This window comes from Jaculus jaculus, chromosome 11 (assembly GCF_020740685.1).
Source record: "Jaculus jaculus isolate mJacJac1 chromosome 11, mJacJac1.mat.Y.cur, whole genome shotgun sequence".
Classification (NCBI taxonomy): domain Eukaryota; kingdom Metazoa; phylum Chordata; class Mammalia; order Rodentia; family Dipodidae; genus Jaculus; species Jaculus jaculus.
The window spans coordinates 28637419-28659751 of record NC_059112.1 but is presented as its reverse complement, the minus strand read 5'-3'; the positions used below and the strand labels follow the sequence as shown (position 1 = coordinate 28659751).

The window sequence follows — 22333 nt, the reverse complement described above, 5'->3', positions numbered from 1 at the left end:
GTACACACTGGAAATTTCACATCTACCTACTTTCAAACATGGGACATCCTACATGGTGTTTTAAGAAAAAAAAATTCAAAAGAATAATACAAAATATAGCTTGTGGCACACGCCTTTAATCCTAACACTCAGGAGGCAGAGATAAGAGGATTCACTATGAGTTTGAAGCCAGCCTGGTACTACCTAGTGAATTCCAGATCAGCTTGGGCTAGAGCAAGACCTTACCTTAAAAAGTGATGTGGGGGAAAAAGGACCAAAGTAAGATAAGGAATTATTTAAGTGATGAATTAATTGTTTACACTGTGCCTTTCCATAGTTGTGCATTAGCTACCTCTTATTACTGACCAAACACCTAACACAGGCAACTTAAAAGAAAGGTTCTTTTGGCTCACAGTTCTAGTGGCCGGTCCATCATAGACCATCATGGAGCTTACATGGAGTGGCTGGGCCCATTGTATCCCAGGAAGCAGAGAGGCATGAGATCTAATGCTTAGCTTTCTCTTTTCTTCACACTTGGACACAAGCCCATGCAATGCTTTCATCCACAGTTAGGGTGAATCTTCTCACCTCATTCTAGAAACCTAGTCCAAAACACCCTCCCACGCATTCCCAGGGATTTGTCTCCTACATGACTCTAGATCCAATCAAGTTTGCAATTGAGATGAACCACAAGTTCACCCCTTCTCAACTTGACATATATCACTTTGAAGCCATAAACTTCCATTCCTGTATACAGGTAGCATTTGTGTCTGCCGCTGCTGAGAGCCAGCGGCCACCTCTCTGGGACTCCTTTCAACATCCTTGAGATGTTGAGGCCTTCAAATTCACCTTTCCAACAAACCTCCGATTCTAAGGACAGACATTTCATCTACTTAATTTTTGCTAAGTTCACATTTTAGGATGTAAAATTGTTACTTGGAAACAAATACTCAAACATTAAACAGAGAAAAGAAAATGAAGATGCCAAGAAGAGACATAGGTAAAGATAATAAATTCCATGTACATTTTCTCTCCAACATTCTCCATGTGTGTCTATTCTAACTAAAAAGTCTGTATTATTATCTATTCGGTGAAGGAGATTTGAGTTCCTGTTACTTTTCCCATATGACTATCTACAAATACTTGTTTTCTTCATCATCCATATGTTTCTTGGCATATGGAACTCATTTTCCCTAGGGACATGCAGGTAAATATGATCAAGATAAAAAGAAAGGCTCCTGAGAAGAAACGGGTTGAAGTCAACCAATCTTATCTTTCATGAGGTGCAACATTGTGGACATATTTCTTCTGAGCAGAGGCATATATTCCAAAGTCAGCTGGAGAGAAACCTAAAGGAGAAGAGAATTGTGCTGACCAGTAAAGCTGATGATAGACAAAACATGGGGCAGATCTAGTAAGCTTGAAGACCTGGGTAAGAGATTTCCATGAAGTCCGGTATCACTAAGAACACAAACTTGGGGATTAGTAACTGAATTACACATAGGTATAACGATGAAGAGAGATTTTTAAAGTTTCATCCTTATACCTTGAAAACCCATTGAACGAGGATGGGCAGCATGTGCTGCAGAAACACTGATGAAGCAGAATGCCAGAAGATACTCAATGGTCCTCAGAGGTCACTATTCCTGGGGCAGCTGCACCACTGAGACATGAGAGAATGAGAGCCATGTGTTGCAACCAGCTCCACATTGCTGAGAAAAACATCCAACCAGATATAGTTTATGGGAGAAGAATTTACTTCTGGATTACAAATTCAAGGAGAGCACCATCAGTAGCAGAAGAAGCCGGCTTCCTTTCTTAGGTGCAATCAGGGGGACATCACCAACAGCCAGCACCACAAAACAACCACAGCTCAAACTGCTCTGTCCACACCTTTGAGCTGGAATTCTTATCTGGCCCCCAAACACACCCTAGAGCTGGACTGCAGAATCTACCCCTAGTGACATGCCCCCTACCCCCAGCAGGGATCTGCCTGCTAGGAACTTGCTGCTGCAAACTCAGTTTTAATGAAACACACGAGTTTATGGGGCAGACATTCAAACTGCCACACCGTGCAAGGATTAGGGATCACGTGCATTGTGCTGTGTGTGACAACCATACCCGAGAAGAATGGCAGGAGGGTAGGATAAAACTCTGACTCTTCCTGACCGAATGATCATGAAAGGACAGTTTAATCAGAATAGAACTCTCTGGAGTGATGAGGCTAAAAGTCCTTTGAATTGATATCCAAAAATGATTATATTTGGTAACAGATATTAAATTAGCAGCAGGCACAATTTGATGCAGAATAGGGTCACCACTTTACAAATCAAATACAAAACCATGTGGAGAGAATACCCGGAAGTCATCAGAATTCCAAGTATGGGGCTTCAGGCAAAGTGTGCTTTCTTTTTCCATTTACGTTTCTATTTTAAAGCAGTTCTAAAATCAACATGCATGAATTATAATAGGAATTTTTTAAATTTTTGAAGGCAGCACTATCATTTAAAATCAGTATTTTAATGACTAAATTATGGTTTTCTGAGAAAAAGTTAATCCTAAAACTTTCATGACACTCACATTTAAAGGCCTATATAATATTCATAACACAAAGGAAATAGTCTAAAATTAAATATGAGATCCAACTTTGATGATATGATTGCTTGCCAAATTATGCAGTAATTATTTTTACATAGATAAGGTAGCATATACATTCTGATCAGTATGCAACCAGAGCCTTTTACTGTGGAGAAAAATTGACTGTTTTTGAATAAGTGAATTGTTTTATATAAAGGTTTACTATATTTTATATAACTACCGTGACCTCAACATGTTGTGTTTTTTTTTTCAAAAACTATATGCTTTTATTGTGCTAATTCCAAGTAATAAATCACAATCTCCTTGTAGTTGTAGTGGCCCTTGATTTTTTTTGGCTTGGCATGAAATAGTATTTATTTTGAAATTTTCAACTCACAAATAGACTGAAAATACACATGGAAAGGATTTTCCATTCACAACCTGCTTTTTTTTATGTTATGTACATACTCAGTGTGTAAACAGCCATGTTGGTAGCATCATTAACTTCCTACCTGTCTATGCCCCTCTCAGGATCCCTCCTCCTTGGGGATTTTGTGTCATGCATTGTGGGGGTAGCCATAAGTTATGTGAAAGAGGTAATGTCTCTGTGCATAATGTCCCAACTTGTGGTTCTAACAATCACTCTACACCCTCTTCCACGAATTTTCCTGGGACATGTTGGGTTCATTTTAGGTCTACTTCAGTGATGAAATCTTGGTTTGGTAGGAGTTTAGTGTTCTCTGTGTCTATCTCCTTCACCTTTGTGCTGGTACCAGGTTCACCAAGAAAGCAGCACTCTTGCTCATTTCAACATTTACTCTATGGTTTCAGTTGGGGCCCTGGTGAAGTGCTATGGGCTGATGCTCTCCTCAGGTTCTGCATCCATCTGTCAAAGAGAAGCAGATTCTCTAATTGAGACTGAAGTCAGCACCAGATAAATGGGATAACTTATTATTTTAGATACATCTTAATAGGTGTAGGCCCTCTTGTAGCCCAAGATTGGTGGGAACTTGATATTGGAGAAAGGACTCATTTTTTTGGATATAGTTCTGACTTGTTTCCCAGTTCTAGTTATGGGTTCCATTCCACTGGGTGAATGTGTCAGCCAATTCAAGAGCAGTTGGTTACCCACCATGGCTGTGTGCCATTATTGTACTTGGGTGAGCATCACATCAGGTTGTTTTCTGCTGAGTAGCTTAGAGCACGAGTTGCTTGGACAGATGTGGGTCATCTTCCCCCAGTGCCTCATGTAGCATCTTCTGGCACTAAACGAGCTAACTGTGTGGGACTGAGTCTTTCCCATATTCCAGTCAGTTCTCCCCATGTTCCATTACAATAGCATTTGGTGTCTTCGGCAGTAGGGTCTTACCATTGCCCTTTGGTGGGTAATCAAGTGCTTTGACAGAAATCTGTCATCTTTTGTGAAAACTTGTAGGTCTTTCTGATCAACAGCTCATTGTGGATGTTACCCACATCCTGGTTTTGAGAGTTGCAAACTAGTTCCAAGGGAAAAGAAGGAAGAAAAGGATAGGTAATATAAAAAAGAAAGAGATAAGAAAGAGAGAGAGAGAGAGAGAGAGAGAGAGAGAGAGAGAGAGAGAGAGAGAGAGGGAAACAGGGGAAGATTATGGCTAATCTTCATCATACACTCTCCAGGGCCCTTTGATTCAAGTGTTCCTACTAAGGTCCTGAGGAAGGCTTTCAGACTGTCTTTCACAATATAGAATTTTATGGTACCAGTTCCATCTGGGCCCAGTTTTTGTGCCCCCCCCCCACCATTTCCCTCCTCTCCCACCTCACCCTCCCTATTGTCTGGTCCTTGACATGCCTATTACATATGTTGGCATCTCAGGCAGATTCAGGTTAGGAGCCATAGATGAGTGAGACCATGTGGCAATTATCTTTCTGTGATTTGGTGAGTTTGCTGAGAATTATCTGTTCCAAGTTTGACCCTTTTTCTTCAAATTTCATTGTGTCATTTTACCTTATTGCTGTGTGGAATTTCATTGTGTACATATACAAAATCTAGGTTACCCATTCGTCTAATGATGGACATCTGGGTTGATTTCAGTTCTTAGCTGTTCTTGAGCAGCTATAAACATGGTTGAGCAAGTCTCTCTGAACTGAGGCATGGACCTTTTAGGGTAATTGCCCAGTAGGGGAATAACTGGGCCTGTTGGTAACTCTATAGTCATCCTTTGTAGGAGTCTCCATATTCCTTTCCATAGTGGTTGTACCATCTTATATTCTTACCAAAAGTGAATGAGGGTTCCTATTTCTCCACATCCTTGCTAGCATTTGTTTTCATTTGATTATCTAATGTTTGCTATCCAAACTGGGGTAAGAAGGAATCTCATAATTGTTTTAATTTGTGTTTCCCTGATGATTAGGAATGTGGAACATTTTATTAAGTGTGTGTTTGACATTGAATTTTTTTCTCTGAGAATGCCTATTCAATTCTCTGCCCCATTTGGTGACTCGATTGTTTGACATTTTGTTGTTTAGGTTTTTGAGTTCTTTGGAGATTCTGGAAATGAGGCCTGTGTCAGTTGTACACCCAGCAAAATTTTTCTCCTATTCTGTGGGTAATCTACAGGCTCTGCTTAATGTATGTTTGTCTGTGAAATAAGTTTCAGCTTCATGAGATCCCAATGGGTGAGGGATTGTTTAAGTTTCTGAGCTACTGTGGTTTTGTTCAGGAAGTCTTTTCCCAATCCTATATCATGAAAAGTTCCTTCTAATTTTTCTTCCAGTAGTATCAGAGTTTCCAGTCTTATATTGAGGTCTTTGATCCATTTGGACTTGATTTCTGTGCACAGCAAGATGTGTTCATTCAGTTTGATTTTCCTGCATAGGGTTATCTAGTTTGTCCAGCACCATTTTTTGAAGATTCTGTCTTTTTTCTGATCTGCATTTTTAGGGTCTTTGTTGAATATCAAGTAGCTGTAGTTACTTGACCAAAAGTCCAGGTCCTTGATTCTGTTCCATTTGTCTATAATCCTGTTTTTACCATGTTGTTTTTGTTACTATGGCTTTGTAATATAGCTTTAGACCAGGTGTGGTTATACCTCCAGAGTTGTTTCCTTTGCTGAGGATATGCTTGGATATCCGAAGCCATCTGCTGTTCCATAAGTATTTTGAGATCATTTTTCCTATCTCTGTGAAGAAAAATGTTGAGATTTTTATTGGCATTGCATTAAGTCTACATGTTGATTTTGGTAAGATTGCCATTTTCACAATGTTAATTCTGCCTATCCAGGACAATGGGAGGTCTTTCCATTTGCTCAAGTCCTCCTCAATTTCTTTTTTGTGTGCTTTTATGTTTTCATTGTATAGGTCTTTCACATTTTTGGTTAATGTGATTCCAAGGGTTTGTTTTATTGCTACTGAAAATGGACAATGTCTCTAATTTCCTTCTCTGTATCTTTGTCCTTTGCATATAGAAAACCTCCTGATTTTTGTGCATGGATTTTGTATACTGCTACTTTGCTGAAGGAGTAATCACCTTTAAGAGTTTTGAGATGGAGGTTCTCAGGTTTCTTATTTATAGAGTCATATCATCTGTGAATAGGGCAAACTTAACTTATTCCTTTCCAATTTATATCCCTTTTATTTCTTTCTCCTATCTTATTGCTTGAGCCAGTGAACACCTCTGTCTTATTTCTGATCTCAATGGGAATTCCTTCAGTCTCTCCCCATTATGTATTATTTGGGCCTTAGGAGCTTTATATATAGCCTTTTTATAATGAAATATAGACCATCCATGACTATTCTCTCCAATGTTTTGATCATGAAGTGATGCTGTATTTTGTCAAAGCCTTTTCTGCCGCTATTGAAATGATCATGTGGTTTCTGTGTTTAAACTTATTTATGTAGCGTATTACATTGACAGATTTCCATATGTTTGAAACACCCCTGCATTCTTTGGATAAAGTCTACTTGATTAAAGTGGATAATGATTTGGATGTGTTGTTGAATTTGATTTGTGAGGATTTTGTTCAGGATCTTTACTTCTAAGTTCATCAGGAAAATAGGCCTGTAGTTTTTTCATGTGGCATCTCTGCCTAGTTTCAGTGTTAGGGTGATACTAGCTGCATAAAAGGAGTTTGGGAGCTTTCCCTGTTCTCCAATTATGTGGCACAGTTTGAGAAAAATTGGTTTAAGTTCTTCCATGAAGGTTTTATAAAATTCATCTGAGAAACCATCTGGTCCTGGACTCTTCCTTTGGGGAGATTTGTGATTACCTTTTCAATCTTGATGGGTGTGACAGGTTTGCTTAGAAGATTAATCTGCTCTGGGTTTAGCTTTATTAAGTGTTGAGGAATTCACCCATTTCCTCCATATTATCCAGTTTTGTGGAGTACAGGAATAAGTCCTAATGATTCTTCCAATTTCACTTTCTGTTGTGATCTCTCCTTTTTCATTTCTAATTTTGTTAATTTGAAGTATCTCTCTCTGTCTTTTTTGTTTGTTTGTTTGATCAAATTGGCCATGGATTTATCAATCTTAGTTTTTCAAAGAACCAACTTTTTGTTTCATCAATTTGCTTAGTTTACAATTCATTAATTTCTGCTCTGATCTTCATTATTTCTTTCTGTCTGGAGCTTTTTGGGTTGGACTCTTCTTGTTTTTCCAATGGCTTTATTGGGATGGTTAGTTTATTGATTTGGGACCTCCCTGGCTTTGTTATGAAAGCATTTAGCACTATGAATTTTCCCCTAAGGACTACCTTCATTATGTCCCATTAGTTTTGATACAATTTGTTCTCATTGTCATTCAATTCTAAAAGTTTTGCAATTTCATCCACTACCCATTTATTGTTTAAAAGTGTGTTGTTTGGTTTTCAAGAGATGGTGGCATTCCTGGTTCATCTTTTGTTGTTAATTTCTAGCAATATAGAATTGTGATCTGATATCATGCAGGCAATTATGCTGATCTTCCTAAATATATGGACGCAGGCTTTATGGCTTAGAGATGGTTCCATGAGCTCCTCAGAAGAATGTGTAATCTGTGGAATTTGGGTAGACTATTCTGTAGATGTCTTTTAGGTCTAGTTGATCTATGGTGGTGTTGAGTTCTCTTACTTCCCTATTAATTTTCTGTTTGGATCATCTATATATTGCTGATAGTGGAGTATTGAAGTCCTCAACTATGGTGGTGTTGGTTATTTCCTTTTGGTTTTCAAATAGGTTTTCTTTTATGAATTGTGGTACACCTGTGTTTAGTGCATAAGGATTGATGATACAGATATCACCTTGTTGGATCATTCCCATGATAAGAAAGAAGTGGACTCTTTTTATCTTTTTTGATTAATTTTGGTTTGAAGACTATTTTATGTGATATTAGTATATTTATGACAGCTTGTTTCTTTTTTCTGTTTGCTTGGAATATCATTTTCCACCCTTTCACCCTGAGTAGGTATCTGCCTTTAGTAGTGTGGTGGGTGTACTGAAGACAGCAGATTGAGGGGTCTAATTTGCTGACCCACCCTTTTAGCTTCTGCCTCTTGATGGATGAATTAAGTACATTAATATTTAGGGTAATAACTGTGATGTTTGATTTAATCCCTGCCATATTGTGGTGGTTTATGTGGTTTGGTGTTTTCTTGGACTTTGTAATTTTGTGTGTCTTCTCTGAGTTTGGTTATTGTGATCTGCTTCCTGTAGGCACTTGAAGTTCATTATTTGTCTCCTCTGTGTAAAATTTACTGAAGTACTCTCTGTACATTTGGCTTTGTGTTCATAGAGTTGTAAAGCTGAGTTTTATCATGGAAAGTTTGTTTGTTTGTTTGTTTCACCATCTATTATGAGGGATGCTTTTGCTGAGTAAAGTACTTTGGGTTGCAAGCCGTAAGTTCTTAGACTTTGCAGTGTTCAATTCCAGTTCCTTCTTGCCTTCTGGTTTTCCATTGAGAATTCTCAAGTAATTCTGATGGGTTATCTTTATATGCGGGTGTTGTTTGTCTCTAGTTGCTACTTTTAGGACTTTCTCTTTGTTGTCAATGTTTGGAATCTTAATGACAATATGTCTTGGAGAATTTCTCCTTTGGTCCAGTCCCAGTTTTGAGTTTCTATTGTTCACATGGCTGACTCTATTCTTGAGAGTGTCTATATAATTTTGGACTTGTTCAATTTGGTTTGTATTTTCAACTGCCTTTTAATGTATAGTTTCCATCCCTCTGTTGAGTTCTCTTTTCACATCATTTTCTGATTTTCTTAATGCTTCTTAGAATTCATCCTTGCATTTATTTATATTTTCATTGATCTTAGCCAGCTGATTACTGAGGTCCTCTTTTCTCTCTCTCTCTCTCTCTCTCTCTTTCTCCTTCAGATCATTTAACTGTCTTTGGAACCTTTCCTGGTTCTTTTCTATTAGGTTGAATCTAGCCAGGGCAGCATTCTTACAATTATTGAAACTTTGTTGATTTTCTATAAGTTCTGCTAATTCCTTGGCCAGGGTTACATAACTTGTATCTTCATTTTGGGATTTTGATCCTATTGTCTTTTCTATGTTTTTTATTAGAGACATCCATTCCAGGACTGGGCAACCTTGTTGGATTTCTGTGTATTTGATTTTTTCATGTTATTTCTTTTGAGCTATGGTCATGGCATAAGACTTTTATTTAATATTGGAGGAAGCTGTAGTTAACCCTTGAAGTGTTTCCAGTGCTTAGCCCCCCTGCCTTTTTTTTTTTTTTTCTTTTTTCTATAATTAGCCTTCTGATGGCACTGGGACCTGTTTGGTCAGAGGGAAAGCCCATGAGGCTCTGGTTTGGGCCTGAGGACCTGATGAATGTGTTTGTTTGTTGCTGGCTTGGGGAATGGGGCTGTGTGGTTAGGTGGCCTGGGGGGACTGGAGGTAGGAGGGAATAGGACCAATCAGACTGGTGTTGTGGCTGGGCTGCAGAGGGGGGTAGGATGGGATTGCATCATGGTTCTGCCATGCTGAAGGGTGAGGGGATGGGACAGCAGGTCCATTAGGACTGCATAGCAGAGGGGGGATGGGACTGCTGGGTCCTTTGACAAGGTGGGACAGGGGTGTGGGACTTCTGTTGGTCAAGTGACATGGGGAGGGATGGGCAGCAGTCCTGGAGGTGTGGCAGGAAGAGGGAGAGAAGAGTGAACAACAGTGTGCTGGCCTGGGTCTGAGTAGCCTACAGGAAGTGCAGCAGGACATACTTCACACAAGGGTGATGTGGCGGGTGGGATATCAGTTGGGTGTGGTGGTCCCTTGTGGCAGGAAAACTGAAGGAGAGAGGAAAGGGAAACATTACCTGCTAGTCTGGGTCCATGCACTGCTGGGTGTTGTGTAGGACAGTGACCATGAGTGGAGGTTCCATGTGAGGGAAAGCCTAGGGAGGGGGAAATACTAGCCTGCTGACCTGGGTCCACTTAGCTTGCAGTTAGTGAAGGAGGAACCTGGTGGAGCATGTCTGGACAGTGGCTGGGACTGCTGCTTGAAGGGACTGGGGGACTGGCGGGTCTCCCGAGAGCATGGGAAACAGTAGACAGCCTACTTTGCTCCTCCATGCCCCCAACTGGAGATGTACTAGGATCTGAAAACCCCTAAAAACACCAAAGAACTCCAAAGCTCTTGCCTTTCCTTCCCCGCAATGTGAGGCATGGTTAGGCAGACACCATCATGACACGAAGTCTCACAACCTCTTTAAAAAATATTTTTTATTAGATATGGACATATTTTGTATGTAAACAACACATGTTGGTACAATCTTTTCCCTCCTTCCTGTCCCTTCTCTGAAGAGGCCTTCCTTACTGGGGTTGCATGTCAACCCAATGGGAATTGTGGATCATGCATTATGCAAAATGTCCCAACTTGTGGCTCTAACAATATTTCCATCCCCTCTTCTGCAAAATTCCCTGAGCCATGCTGGGAGCATTTTAAGTACATTTCAGTGATGGGCACTCAGGAGCCCCTGGATCTCTGATTTGGTAGGTCTTCAGTGTCCTCAGTGTCGATCTCCTTCACCCTTGTGCTGATATCAGATGCACAGAGAAAGCAGCTCTCTAGATAATTTCCCCAATTCCTCTGTGGTTTCAGCTGGGGCTGGGTTGGAGTCACAGGTTTGTTTATTTCCTCAGGTCCAGCTCCCAAGCAAAAGAGAGAAGCAGATTCTCCAATGGAGAATGGAGTCAGCACCTGTTAAATGGGGCAACCATTATTGATTTAGAGAGAATTAAAAGGGTGTAGACCCTCTCTAAGGTTGGTGGGAGCTTGACAATGGAAAGCATAATCATTATGGGTGTGAGCATCACATCAGGTTGTTTGCTGCTGAGTCGCTTAGACTTTGAGTTGCTTGGACAGATGTTGGCCCCTTTCCCCCTGGAAGCTCATGTAGCTACTTCCAGCACTAGATGGGTTAATTTTCTGGGGATTGGCTCTCCTCCAGATTCCAACCAGATCTCTCTATGGTCTGTGTGAGTGGCATTTAGTGTCTTCAGCAGTAGGGTCTTACCATTAATCTCTGGTGGGTAATCAAGTGCTCTGATAGAAGTCTTTCTTGTTTGTCTTGGGAGATCTAGTAGGTCTCTTTGATAAACAGCTCATTGTGGATATAGACCACATCCTGGTACAGGGTATTACAGGCCAGCACCAAGGGAAAAGAAAAAAGAAAAAGACAGAGAAGAAAGAAAAACAGGAGAAATTTGAAGTTAGGTTTCATCTCACCCTCTTCAGGTAACTTCAATTCAGTTGCTCCCCCCAAGGTCTTCTTGGGGACTCCACTGTTCTGATTAATTTCCAGGATATAGGATTTAATGGCACCAGTTCAATTTTGTTCAGTTTCGTTCCCCCGCTTCCATTCCCTGAAGCCCTACCCTCCCTATTGTCCAAGCCTCAAGATGCTATTCAGTTTTGTCAGCAGCTTAGGCTGATCCAGGTTAGGAACTGCAGATGAGTGAGATCATGCGATGGTTGTCTTTCTGTGATTTTGTGAGTTCACTTACAGTGATCTGTTACAAGTTCAGTTGTAAGAATTCTACAATTTCTTTTTTTGATTTCTTCAACAATCTGTTCAAGGTTTAAAAGTGTGTTTGTTGTTTAGTCTCTAGGAGCTGATGAATTTCTTGATGGTTCTCTTCAAGAATTCCTCCAAGTATTTTTGGTTGAGCTGATTTAATTGTCATAAATTCCTTTAGCCTGTTTTTATTGTAGAATGTCCTTATTTCTCCTTCAGTATAGCTTTGCAGGATAAAGTATTCTTGGTTGGCCGTTGTTAACTTTCTGAACTTGGGATACATCATTCCAAGCCCTTCTGGCTTTTAAAATTTGTGTTGAGTAATTTGCTGTTATCCTGGGCTTGATTTTATAGGTGACTTGCTTTTTCTCTCTGCTTTCAGTATATATTTTCTCTGGTTTGTTTGTTTAGTAGTTTAATTATAGCATGGTGATAAGAGACTCTTTCCAGGTTTTGGTTGTTTGGTGTTCTAAAAGCTTCCTGCATCTGCATTGGCATTTCTTTCCCAATTTAGTGAAATTTTTCTTCTATGATTTTGTTTAAAATGCTTACTATGCCTCTGGATTGAAATTCTTCTCTTTCTACTATACCCTGAATTCTTATGTTTGCGTTTTTCATAGTGTCCTGGATATCTTGAAATTTCCATTTATACCTTTCTATTAGCTTGTCTTTTGCATTGTTAGACAGTATTAGGTTTGCTACCTGGTCTTCTAGTTTAGATATTCTGTTCTCTCCTTCATCCATCCTACTGGTGAGACTTACCACAGAGTTCTTTAATTTGACAGACTGTATTTTTCAGTGCTAGTATTTCTGTGTGGTTTTTCTTCAGTATTTTTATTTCCTTACTCATGTCTTGTAGTGACCTCCTTATTTCATTAAGCTACTTTCCTATGTTCTCTTGGAATTCCTTCAGGAGTTTGTTTTCTTCTCTAATTCACTTGTTTCCTCTTTGTTTTCTTTTCTTTTTCTTTTTTGTTTTGTTTTGAGTATGAATACTTTAAAAAAAAACTCCATCAGACATTTAATCTAAAGCAGTCTCATTGGGGGCCATTTCTGAGGGATTTATAATTTTTGGTGGGATTGCATTGTCTTGATTCTTTGTGTTTCTTATATTATAAAGTAGCAATTTTTGCATCCTGAGTTGATTTGATGCTTGAGTTTTATAATGATCTGAAGTACATTTAGATTTGGAAATCCAACTTTATGCACCTTCAGAGTAGAAGTTTAAGGTGCCAAGTGTAGCTCTTGTTCTCCAGCCCAACCACAAAAGTAATCTTAGGTGTTGTGTTTGCCTGTTGTTCAAGTATTTAGTGGGATGGGTGGAGCAATTTACTGGAAAATTCTAAAGTTCAACTGAGCAATATATATACTCAATAAAAATCAGTGCAAAATATGCAAGTGTGGCGATTGAAACATTTTAAGCCAAAATCCCTAAGGGTGTGTGTTGCTCTACACACTTAATCCTGTCAGATGGGAGTTTGAGATATTTGTTCTAAAATGGGTTCCAGGTTAGCTTGGGTCTGAATCAGACTCTGCTTCCAATAATAACAGAAGAAAAAGACAAAGGCCCTTTGAATCTGAAAGTATCAAAGGCAATAATAGGCAACTCCCAAATATAGCTTAATCGAGAATGGTAAAGCCAACCAAGAAGATGTAACCCATAACTTGTTCTGACATGGTAAGAAAGATTAGCATTTCCATTGCAGGCCTATGTACATGCTTTTTTATCAATCGGCCTCATTATCTATTGAGGTGGCTTCAAACATCAACAATGCTGAGTGCCCACCTTGATAGCTCTGTGCTGTGCTGTGAATCTGGTGTTCTGTTCAGCTGTGCTGGATGCCCTCTACTGAGAGCTGAATGTGTTCTCCATAGGGTCATGGCACTCTCAGTTGAGGGATGGGATAGTGCAGGAAGGCTGGATTTGTACTGGAACTGATCAGCTAGTTCTGCCTGTGTCCCATTAAGCAGCTTCTCAGATAATCTCTGCTGTCACCCGTTAAGGTTTCTTGACTTTGCAAGGTGGCTGATAAGGTTGGAAAATCTCCTTGTTTGGTCTTTGCTCCAGCAGCTGGGCACTGGGCTGCACACAGATCCATGTAGATTAGGTCAGGGGCTGCAAGCACCTCTGTGGGATTGTGGCTGGTTTCCTCCTTTCTGATAGATCTTAGTCTCTCCTGCTTCTGTGCTGTGGCCAATAAAAACCTATACACCTTCACTTTTTAGATAAAGAATGTATATTGGTGTAGTTTTGCTTAAATCCCTCCCTAGGCTGGATTGGTGTGACTCCTATGCAACCATCTTATCTGGAAGTCTGCTTTTTGGATTCTAACCAAGAACTACTCATTGCCAAATGATCCTAATTGTGTCAAAGTTTACTAAGGGTATGCATAAAGCACATATATTATTTGTTGAACTGTTACTGTCTGGATGACATAGGTAAATTAAAAGATTTGATTCTGACCTGGAGACATGTTTCAGTGTTTAAGGTACTTGCTTACAAAGCCTAAGGGCCTGGGTTCAGTTCCCCAATACCCACATAAATCCAGATGCACAAAGTAGTGCATGTGTCTAGAATTTGCTTGCAGTGGTTGGATGCACTTTCTCCCTGCCTTCTTTCCTCCTTTCCTCCCTTTCTCCCCCCTTCTCAAATAGAGAAATAAAAAATATTTTTATAAAGAAATTTGATTCAACTTTTATTTGTATCTATTATCATATATTCTAAGTTCAATTTTATATCATTTGTGACTTATATTTTGGAGATAGGCTCTTGCTATGTAGCCTTGGCTGGTTTGGTATTTGCAATGCAGCCAGGGCTGGCCTCCAACAAAGCGTCCTTCTGGCCTCAGCCTCCCAAGTGCTGAGATCACTATCACATCTGACTATTGGCTTATACAATGTCAGTTATGATAGTGATATTAGCTACATTGGTGATCAGCACTAAGGAATGTCAAATAATTTAGCTGAAGTTTAATCTCTGTATCCCATCACACTTCAGAGCCTATAAGTTTCCACAAAAATTATAACTCTTGACATAAAAAAAGTGATTACTTCTTACTAGAGGGGAAAATCTATATTATATCCAATGTGATCAATTTCTAGTAAATGACTAAGATTCTGGTTCAACATGAGTATATCTTCTTGTGTGAATGACTTTTTAACACCTAAGGGTTAAAACACTTATCACATCTGTGGTTATAACCCAGCAATCATAAGCTAAATCTATTTTTTGACTCTTCATTTTAATCCATGTGATCCTCTGTTTAACCAATAGAGAATTTTGTGCATCATATTTTAAATTTAGCCCAATTCCTACTTTCTGAGTATAGGACAACTCAGCCTGAGGAAGTGAGGTGGTTTTATGACTATCTACTCTCTTCATATACTTATGAACACAAATGTGTGTCAGATTTTCATTCTTTGCATCCAGCTAGATTATTTTTTCCCCTTATGAATTGGAACATTTTTATCAAGGAGGTCAGTGTCAAAGTAATTTTCCCCACAATCTTTATATCAAGGCCTTTTCCCCTTTAGTTATAAAGAGAATCCAAATAAAAAGTTTATTGAATGTTAATATGATCTATGATTATTTTCCATCATAAAGACCCCAAGAATTCTTTTTTCATGTAGATGTGTATGTAGTGTTATGAATGTGGAATGCACATGTGTGAGTATATGTGCTTTTACATGTATGGGTTCAGATGTGTATGCATGTATGGATGCACCTGCCTGTGGAGGACAGTTTGATGTTGGGTGGGTGTCTTTCTCAATCAGTCTCCACCTTATTTTTTGAGACAAGTTCTCTCAGTGAACTCAAAGTTCACCAATTTGCTAGACATGAAAACCAATCTGTCCTAGGGAGTCTCCTATTTCTACTTCCTCAGTGCTGAGACTATAGATGCCTACCACTATGCCTGGCATCGTACCTGGGTACTGGGCATCTGAACTCAGGTCCTCATGCTTGCACAGCAAATACTTTACCCATGAGGCTAGCTCTCCAGGGATGCATGGATTCTTTCACCCTGATTTTTCTCATTTATCCCTTAGCATCTATACTTCCTTTCTTACTAAGCTTAGCATTTATTAATACCCAGAGTCTAGGGTATGAAAACCATAGGAAAGTTATAGTTTATAATCTCTGGACTTCTTATGTAGTCAAATTCCAAAGAAAGAGGACCATACTGGTTAGTTGTGAGATAATAGTCTGTCAATGACCTCTGAATGGTGAAATGAGTAAATGGCACACACAGAACTGTAGGGTTTTGGGTTGGGAAGACCACATAAGAAGGTTTTTTATTCAAGAAAGCTAATTGGCTATTTCTTTATGTAGGAAACAGAATGAGAATATTAATATGTTATGTTCACTATAATTATAAATTCTTTACCAATTTGAACTTAATTAATCTTGTAATATAGATATTATTGTTATTATTAATTATAGATGAGTAAAGTGGGATACACGAGAATCAAATATTTTGTCCATGGTGATATGTTAATGAGACAGAGCCACACAGGAGAAGAAATGGCAGTTTTGCAACTGAGTTTACAGTCTGTTACCTATTATGCTACACAAACCCTCTTGGCTTTCCTAAAGCATCCAAGTTTATACCAGCACATTCTCATGCTTACAAGGGTTCCCTTAATCCTCTTTTTGCCAGTAATGAAATCTTTCTTAATCTCCAAATCTCATCTTCACCATAGCTCTTCTATTCTGCTAGCATCCTGGAACACTTATTATTGCTCCTAAGTCACTCTGTGCCTTCCTGTGAGTACCCCACAGATCACCCTGTCCTGTTTTCAGGTAACACTGAAATAAATACCATGTACATGCTTCTATAGGCAAGGGATGCATCTTCTTTTTTATTCCTGGTGTCTGGAATGATTACTGGCACATAGGATAGACTTAATGAATTATTATTGGATTAGTCACTCCATCAAGAATGGATGCTGTATAAATTGTACCTCTTTCTGTGACCACTAAACAGGACCAAAAATGCTTCCATAATGAAGCCCAGGAACAATGCTTGTGAAGCTTTGAAATTACTGGGATTCAGAAGCCGAGACAGTGGTTGGTTTGGGCTTGATGATGTCCTGGTGAGGACCACACAGAGTGGCTTGGTATCATTCGAAATGTATGAACACTTAGACAGGTAAGACAACAGGAAGTAATTGAGTACATGTCACTATCTCCTGAATATCAGTAAATAATGATTTTATATGGAGTCATAGGATTATATTGTGGTTAGTCAAACAGGAACATGAACTGTCTTTCAGTATTTGTTTAAATGCAAACCACACTCAACATGGATGCGTTTGTAATTTATGCATGATAGTTTGTGCATTTGGAAACCACTCATAACTTAGATTTATTTTTACAGGTTTCTTTTAACTCCAAAATAGTTTTAAAATAACATCTTCATTTCTAAAATTCCATAAGGATAGTAATTACCTGTTCATACTATGCTCATCTCATAACTATGTATATATAAACTGAATTTGTTATTTCAGTCCCCTCATTTAGCTTTCTCATTTCCATGTTTTCTAGACAGCCCATTATGAGGAGAGTTTTAGATAGTTTTAAGGTTCATGAGGAGTAGACAGTCATGAAGAGAGGCAATCACATGTCTAAAGATAGCTTTCGTTTTGTAATGAAGACCTTACTTACTGCTATGATTATCCTGGGCCTAGTTGTGCAGAAACCAAATCATTTACTGAGTAAGTCTTCTCAGGCAGATCCCATAAGGAAATTAAAGAAGGAGACAGAGCCAGGGATTAAGATGGGAACACTGGTTTAGCTTTTGAAATTACTGGTCTTTCCCTAGACTGGTGTCTCTAGGGAGTTCTGGAGCACCAGGGAGATAGGCTTTACACCATCACCTCAGTCAGTCCCTGGGTATGGGAGAAGGGTTGCTCTGCATGGGATTCCTACAGGACAACTCTCAGAAGAAGAACTAAAGGAAAGATGATCTAGGTCTGTGATACAAGTCTATTTATTTCCCAGGGCTGTTGACACACAATGCTACAAACTGAGTGGGCTGTCCACTGGGAGTTTCTATTGTTTTATACCTCTAGAGGTTGGATATCCCAGATCAAGGTGGGACCAGGGAGAGTTTGGAAAGTTCTTTCTGAGGGCTTGGCTAATTGTTGGCCATTTCTTTGTGCATGTGGCATTCTGTAGTCCTTTCCTTTGTTTAAAAAATATCCCCCCTTTTAATAACTCTAGCCATTTTGTTTTAAGGCCCTCCTTAATGACCTTGCTTTAACTTGAATACTTTTGTATTGAGATTAGTATTGTAGGACATGTTATTCAACCCATAGCAGGATCCAGCATAAAAATGCTCACCACACAGAAATGAAGTGAATATTTAAGCCTTCTCCTAGTCATGCTGTTTATTCTGCATCCTATTGGGAGGAAATGGATTATCCTCAACATCTTTCCTTCTGCATTTTGCCGTAATGCTTTGGTAGCACTTAGGCTAAAATACAGTCTCTGCTTGATGTGGGAAGAATGAGAACTGAAGAGTTAGGCAATTGCACTGTTGTGAAAATATTGCAGCATAGTTAAACAGCTCTGTTTGGTGCTGTCTGCTCTATACATAAAACTGTGTGGTACATTTAATTGCTATTAGGGTACAAACCTATGGCATGCTACTCTACTTAATATTTCATGAAAAAATACAACTCAGTGGTATGTATATGATTAAGTACATAAAAGCTGGTTTACAAAACATACCTCAACATAGTACAATAGGGAGTAAAGATCTCTTTATAAAGGTAAGCCTTCACAGGATACTTAGTATGACAAGTTTATAGGACTCCACATTGCTCTGAGTGAGTCAATGAGTTGGTCTTAAGGCCTAGCCTATTCCTATGTATTGGTGTAGATTTTACAAATACAATGTAACTGACTGTGCTACATATTAAATGTTTACTTTAAGTGTGTGATACTGTTTCACTATTTTTTATGCTCATTATTATTATTATTAATAATATATTTCATATGGATGCATCATGAGTTGGTATTCTCTTTTCCCTCATCCCTTATCCCTGCCCCCCTCCAAAAGGAACCTCCTTGTTTAATTAAGTTTGGGGATGGAGTCTTGCTGAGTAGCTTTACCTGTCCTATAACTCTATGTAGATAAGGCTTGCCTCAACTTGAGGTAGTCCTCAGACCTCCTGAGTGCTGAGATTGTAGGTGTGGACCATGATACCATGATACCCCATTTTGTTTATTTAAAATTTTTATTTGAATTCTTTCATTGTTAAATCCCAAGACACAAATGTGCATTAAGCTAGTTTACATAGGGTCAGAACCATCAAAATCAATGTCTTTTGCCTCCATGTCTTGTTCTACTGGAAATTATTCAGTGACATAATCACACCTAGAGTTTCTATCTACTATATTTACAGTGCCTTCTTCTGTTTGCTTCCTGAGGCTCTTGTACAGTTAACTTTTAAAATATGTAAGTAGAAGGAACATACTTGAAAGAAATGATAAAAGAATATTATAGTAAATGCAAAAGCCAACAGCATAGTTATCATGAGTATAATATAGTGTTAATCTACACCATCACTAGGAGACAGAGTTTTTTTAAGCTTTATAATAATCTTATAGAACAATCATGGTGTGTACACAATTGACTGAAATGTTATATGATGCATAAATGTACAGTTTAGGATGGTGTTGTATTTGGAGCTGAGTTTTGTAGCAGGATGTGGTAGAGAATACTGTAATCTCATCACTCAAGGGGCTCAGGAAGAAGGATCACCTTGAGTTTAAGAACAGCCCAGGCTACATACCTTATATCAAAAAGCCAATCCAGGACTGGAGAGATTGCTCAGTGGTTAAAGCCCCCTGCTTGAAAAGCCTAATAGCTTGGGTTTGATTCCCTAAAACCCACATTCAGCCAGATGCACAAACTGGTGCATGCATCTGGAGTTTATTGACAATGGCAGAAGGCCCTGGTGCACCCATACTCACTCTCATTCTTTCTGCCTCTCTTTCAAATAAATAAATAAATAAAAATACTTTAAGAGCCAAACCAAACAAAAACATCTTTTAAAATTATTTTGATCCAAACTAAGTTTTTGCTTCATCTGTACTAGCTACATGACTACTAGCACTGTCACTAAAGTTTTTCATTAATTTAAGCCGTTGGTAATCAGAATGCTTGTTTTAAAAGAATGGTTAGAGGATACAGGCTTTTTTCTTAGGTATTATTGGGCATCAATAATGGTGGTGTTCAGAGGTTGTTGCATTGCCCTCAGGTCTCTCCTCTTTCTTCCTCTGCAGGTTCATTGTCCTCCACCTCTCCTCCCTTGTGGACAGTAGCAACTTGGTTTCTTTTGTGAAGGCATTAGAGGAAGCTTCACTCAGCACCACTGCCTGCATAGTACTATCTCACCAGAAAGACAATCCACACAGAATAGTTATCTTGGTGGTGCCTTCCAAGGAGGTAAACCAGGCACTTAAGAGCTTGCGCTTAGAAGGGTTTGGAGGACTTCCAGAATCATCTCGCCATTTCCAAGTAAGAGAAGGAGAACACCTGCTTCTAAGGTTTACTGGAAACATATTTGGTTCAAGTGAGTATGAAAAAGCCCTTTCATATTTTCTATGGGTATAAACTACAACCTCAGAAGCAAGTACCTAAACTTGTAATACCAAGGAAACTTCCCCTTAGAGAATTCTGGAGATCTTTTAGGTACATGGAATACTGATTTCCTCATTCCTTTTTAGTCTCTTCTCTACTTGGGGAATGTATGTCCCTTTGTGAAAGGATTCTGAGAAACATTCTTTGAGAAATAGTCTTCTCTGTGATGATAAGGGACACCGGATAAGCAGTAGCCTGAAAAGCCTCCCTGCTTCCACTCAGCCACATGAGTGTATTTCTGTACAGAAACACTGATATGTTAAGAAGCATATGTAATGTGATAGGTGTCTTTTTACTTATAATGGTTTGATCCTAAATTTTCACCTTATGACTAGTATAAAAGCAATATGTATTCAAGTAGAAATGGTACATGGTTAAAGTTTTGGCCTTTTCTCTCCTAGCAATGTGAGGTATGATGATCTTTTCTGATGGTGAAAAATGATAGCAGGTCACAGCTCCCAGGCAACCAGAAAATGTATGTAGGAAACAACCAACTCTTTAGTGTACTTGGTTTCTAGGCTATGGCATTGGGTAAACCAAGTATATTATTATGGTATTTATTTTTCTATAAGGCCACACCTTCCAGTTTCTTACCCCCAGAGGCAGAGTAGAATCACATAGGTGTACCTATAATTTGGGGCATGAGGGAGAAGTAAGAAAAGGATTTGTAGGGATTTGTGGTCCAGCAGTCTTGCTGTACACTTGAGTTGAGGTATTAGTCTCTGTATATTTATAAACTAATATATATCCCATTGAATCTCATGATACCTATTTTATCTCCAAATGACTCCAAGCCTCAAATAGTTGTGGTTGCTTACAAAGAAAGTGAGGCATAAAATCAATCTTGCCCCTTCTCTGATATTACAGGAATAGGTGAGATTCAATATCTTCTCATCTGAAGTATGTCCTCCACTCTCCCACACAGAGTCTCAGTCATCTGTGCCCCTAACTGGATGTAGTAAGACATGGATGTCAAAGAAGAGGAAGGGCAGGGAGACAAGAGAGGAAGGAAGGGTGGAAAATATTCCTCCCTACTTGGCTTCGGGAGCAGAAATCACATTGTCCACCCTTGGGGAAATCTCTGATGGGCTATAGTAAAAACCAGAAGTTTCCCCACCTAGACTAATGATGCAAATGATTTTTCTGTAATACTGGGGACAGTAGCTGGGTTCTACTACTGCCTAAATGGGAATGAGCTGCTGTTTTCCTCAGAGCCAATGGAACCGAGTGTCCTATTGTCTGTACTGGAAACCGAAGTCACATGCTCAATTAAGAGTGTCTGAAGACCAACATGTATGCAGTTCTGCCATGTCAGGGGTGGAGAAGAACTTGTCTTTACCAGGGGCCTGAGTCAGGAATGATACCCCAGATCCTTGTACTCTGTTGAGTCCTTTTTTGTGCCTAAGAACAAGACTATCAGTAAAGAGTGGATAACTAACTTTCCTTTAGAGCCTGGGACTTGCTGTAGAAATCTTACGGATAAGAATTGAGATGTTCTCTGTCTGTGGGGATCTCCTCTTCTTCCATGCTCCTCCTATCACTCTCAGTTCTCTCCTACTTTATCTTCAACAATTGATCTCCTCTCAATGATCATGTGTAAGGACACCTTCCTTATTCTTCCTGATCATATCAGGATTGTTTCAAGTACTTTTTTCCTATTACAAATCTTCACCTTTTCTCTTGAGACTTTTGTCACAGATGCAATGTTTAATTTACCCACTTCCGAATATGAACAAAGCTAGTCTTTCTATCTACATTTCTACGGGGAGGGGACAGTCCTACTGGTGGACACCAATCAATCTTTAGGACCTAGGATGGTGCTTGGCTGCTAGACGGATCTCAGTGAGTGCATGCTAGAAGAAATGAAGACACAAGATTGTAAAAGGATTTATAATTGTTGTACTAATTGAAATGATTACATTAATTAATTAATGATGAAAGAATCCATTAATAAGTTAATGAATTAAGACAGCCATAATTTAAAAAATAACAAAATCTCTCTACTGACTATAATATAGTATGGATGACTCTTTTGGTTTATAAGACCAACTCTAATTCTATTTCTAAGAAAAAATAAAATATACATTCATTTTAGCCTTTGTTATTCTGGACAGAGCTGGAGCATGGTTTCATTCCTTATGTTAGAACTATA

General features: G+C 39.0%; 1 protein-coding gene across 1 annotated transcript in view; it reads left to right on the top strand.

Annotated features, from left to right (window-relative positions):
- Dthd1 (death domain containing 1) overlaps nt 1-22333 on the top strand; it is a 68263-nt gene that overhangs the window by 16185 nt on the left and 29745 nt on the right. The window contains exons 6-7 of the mRNA XM_045130342.1: nt 16516-16680; nt 19824-20113. Coding sequence (XP_044986277.1) covers nt 16516-16680; nt 19824-20113 — 455 coding nt within the window. The remainder of the gene's footprint in view (nt 1-16515; nt 16681-19823; nt 20114-22333) is intronic.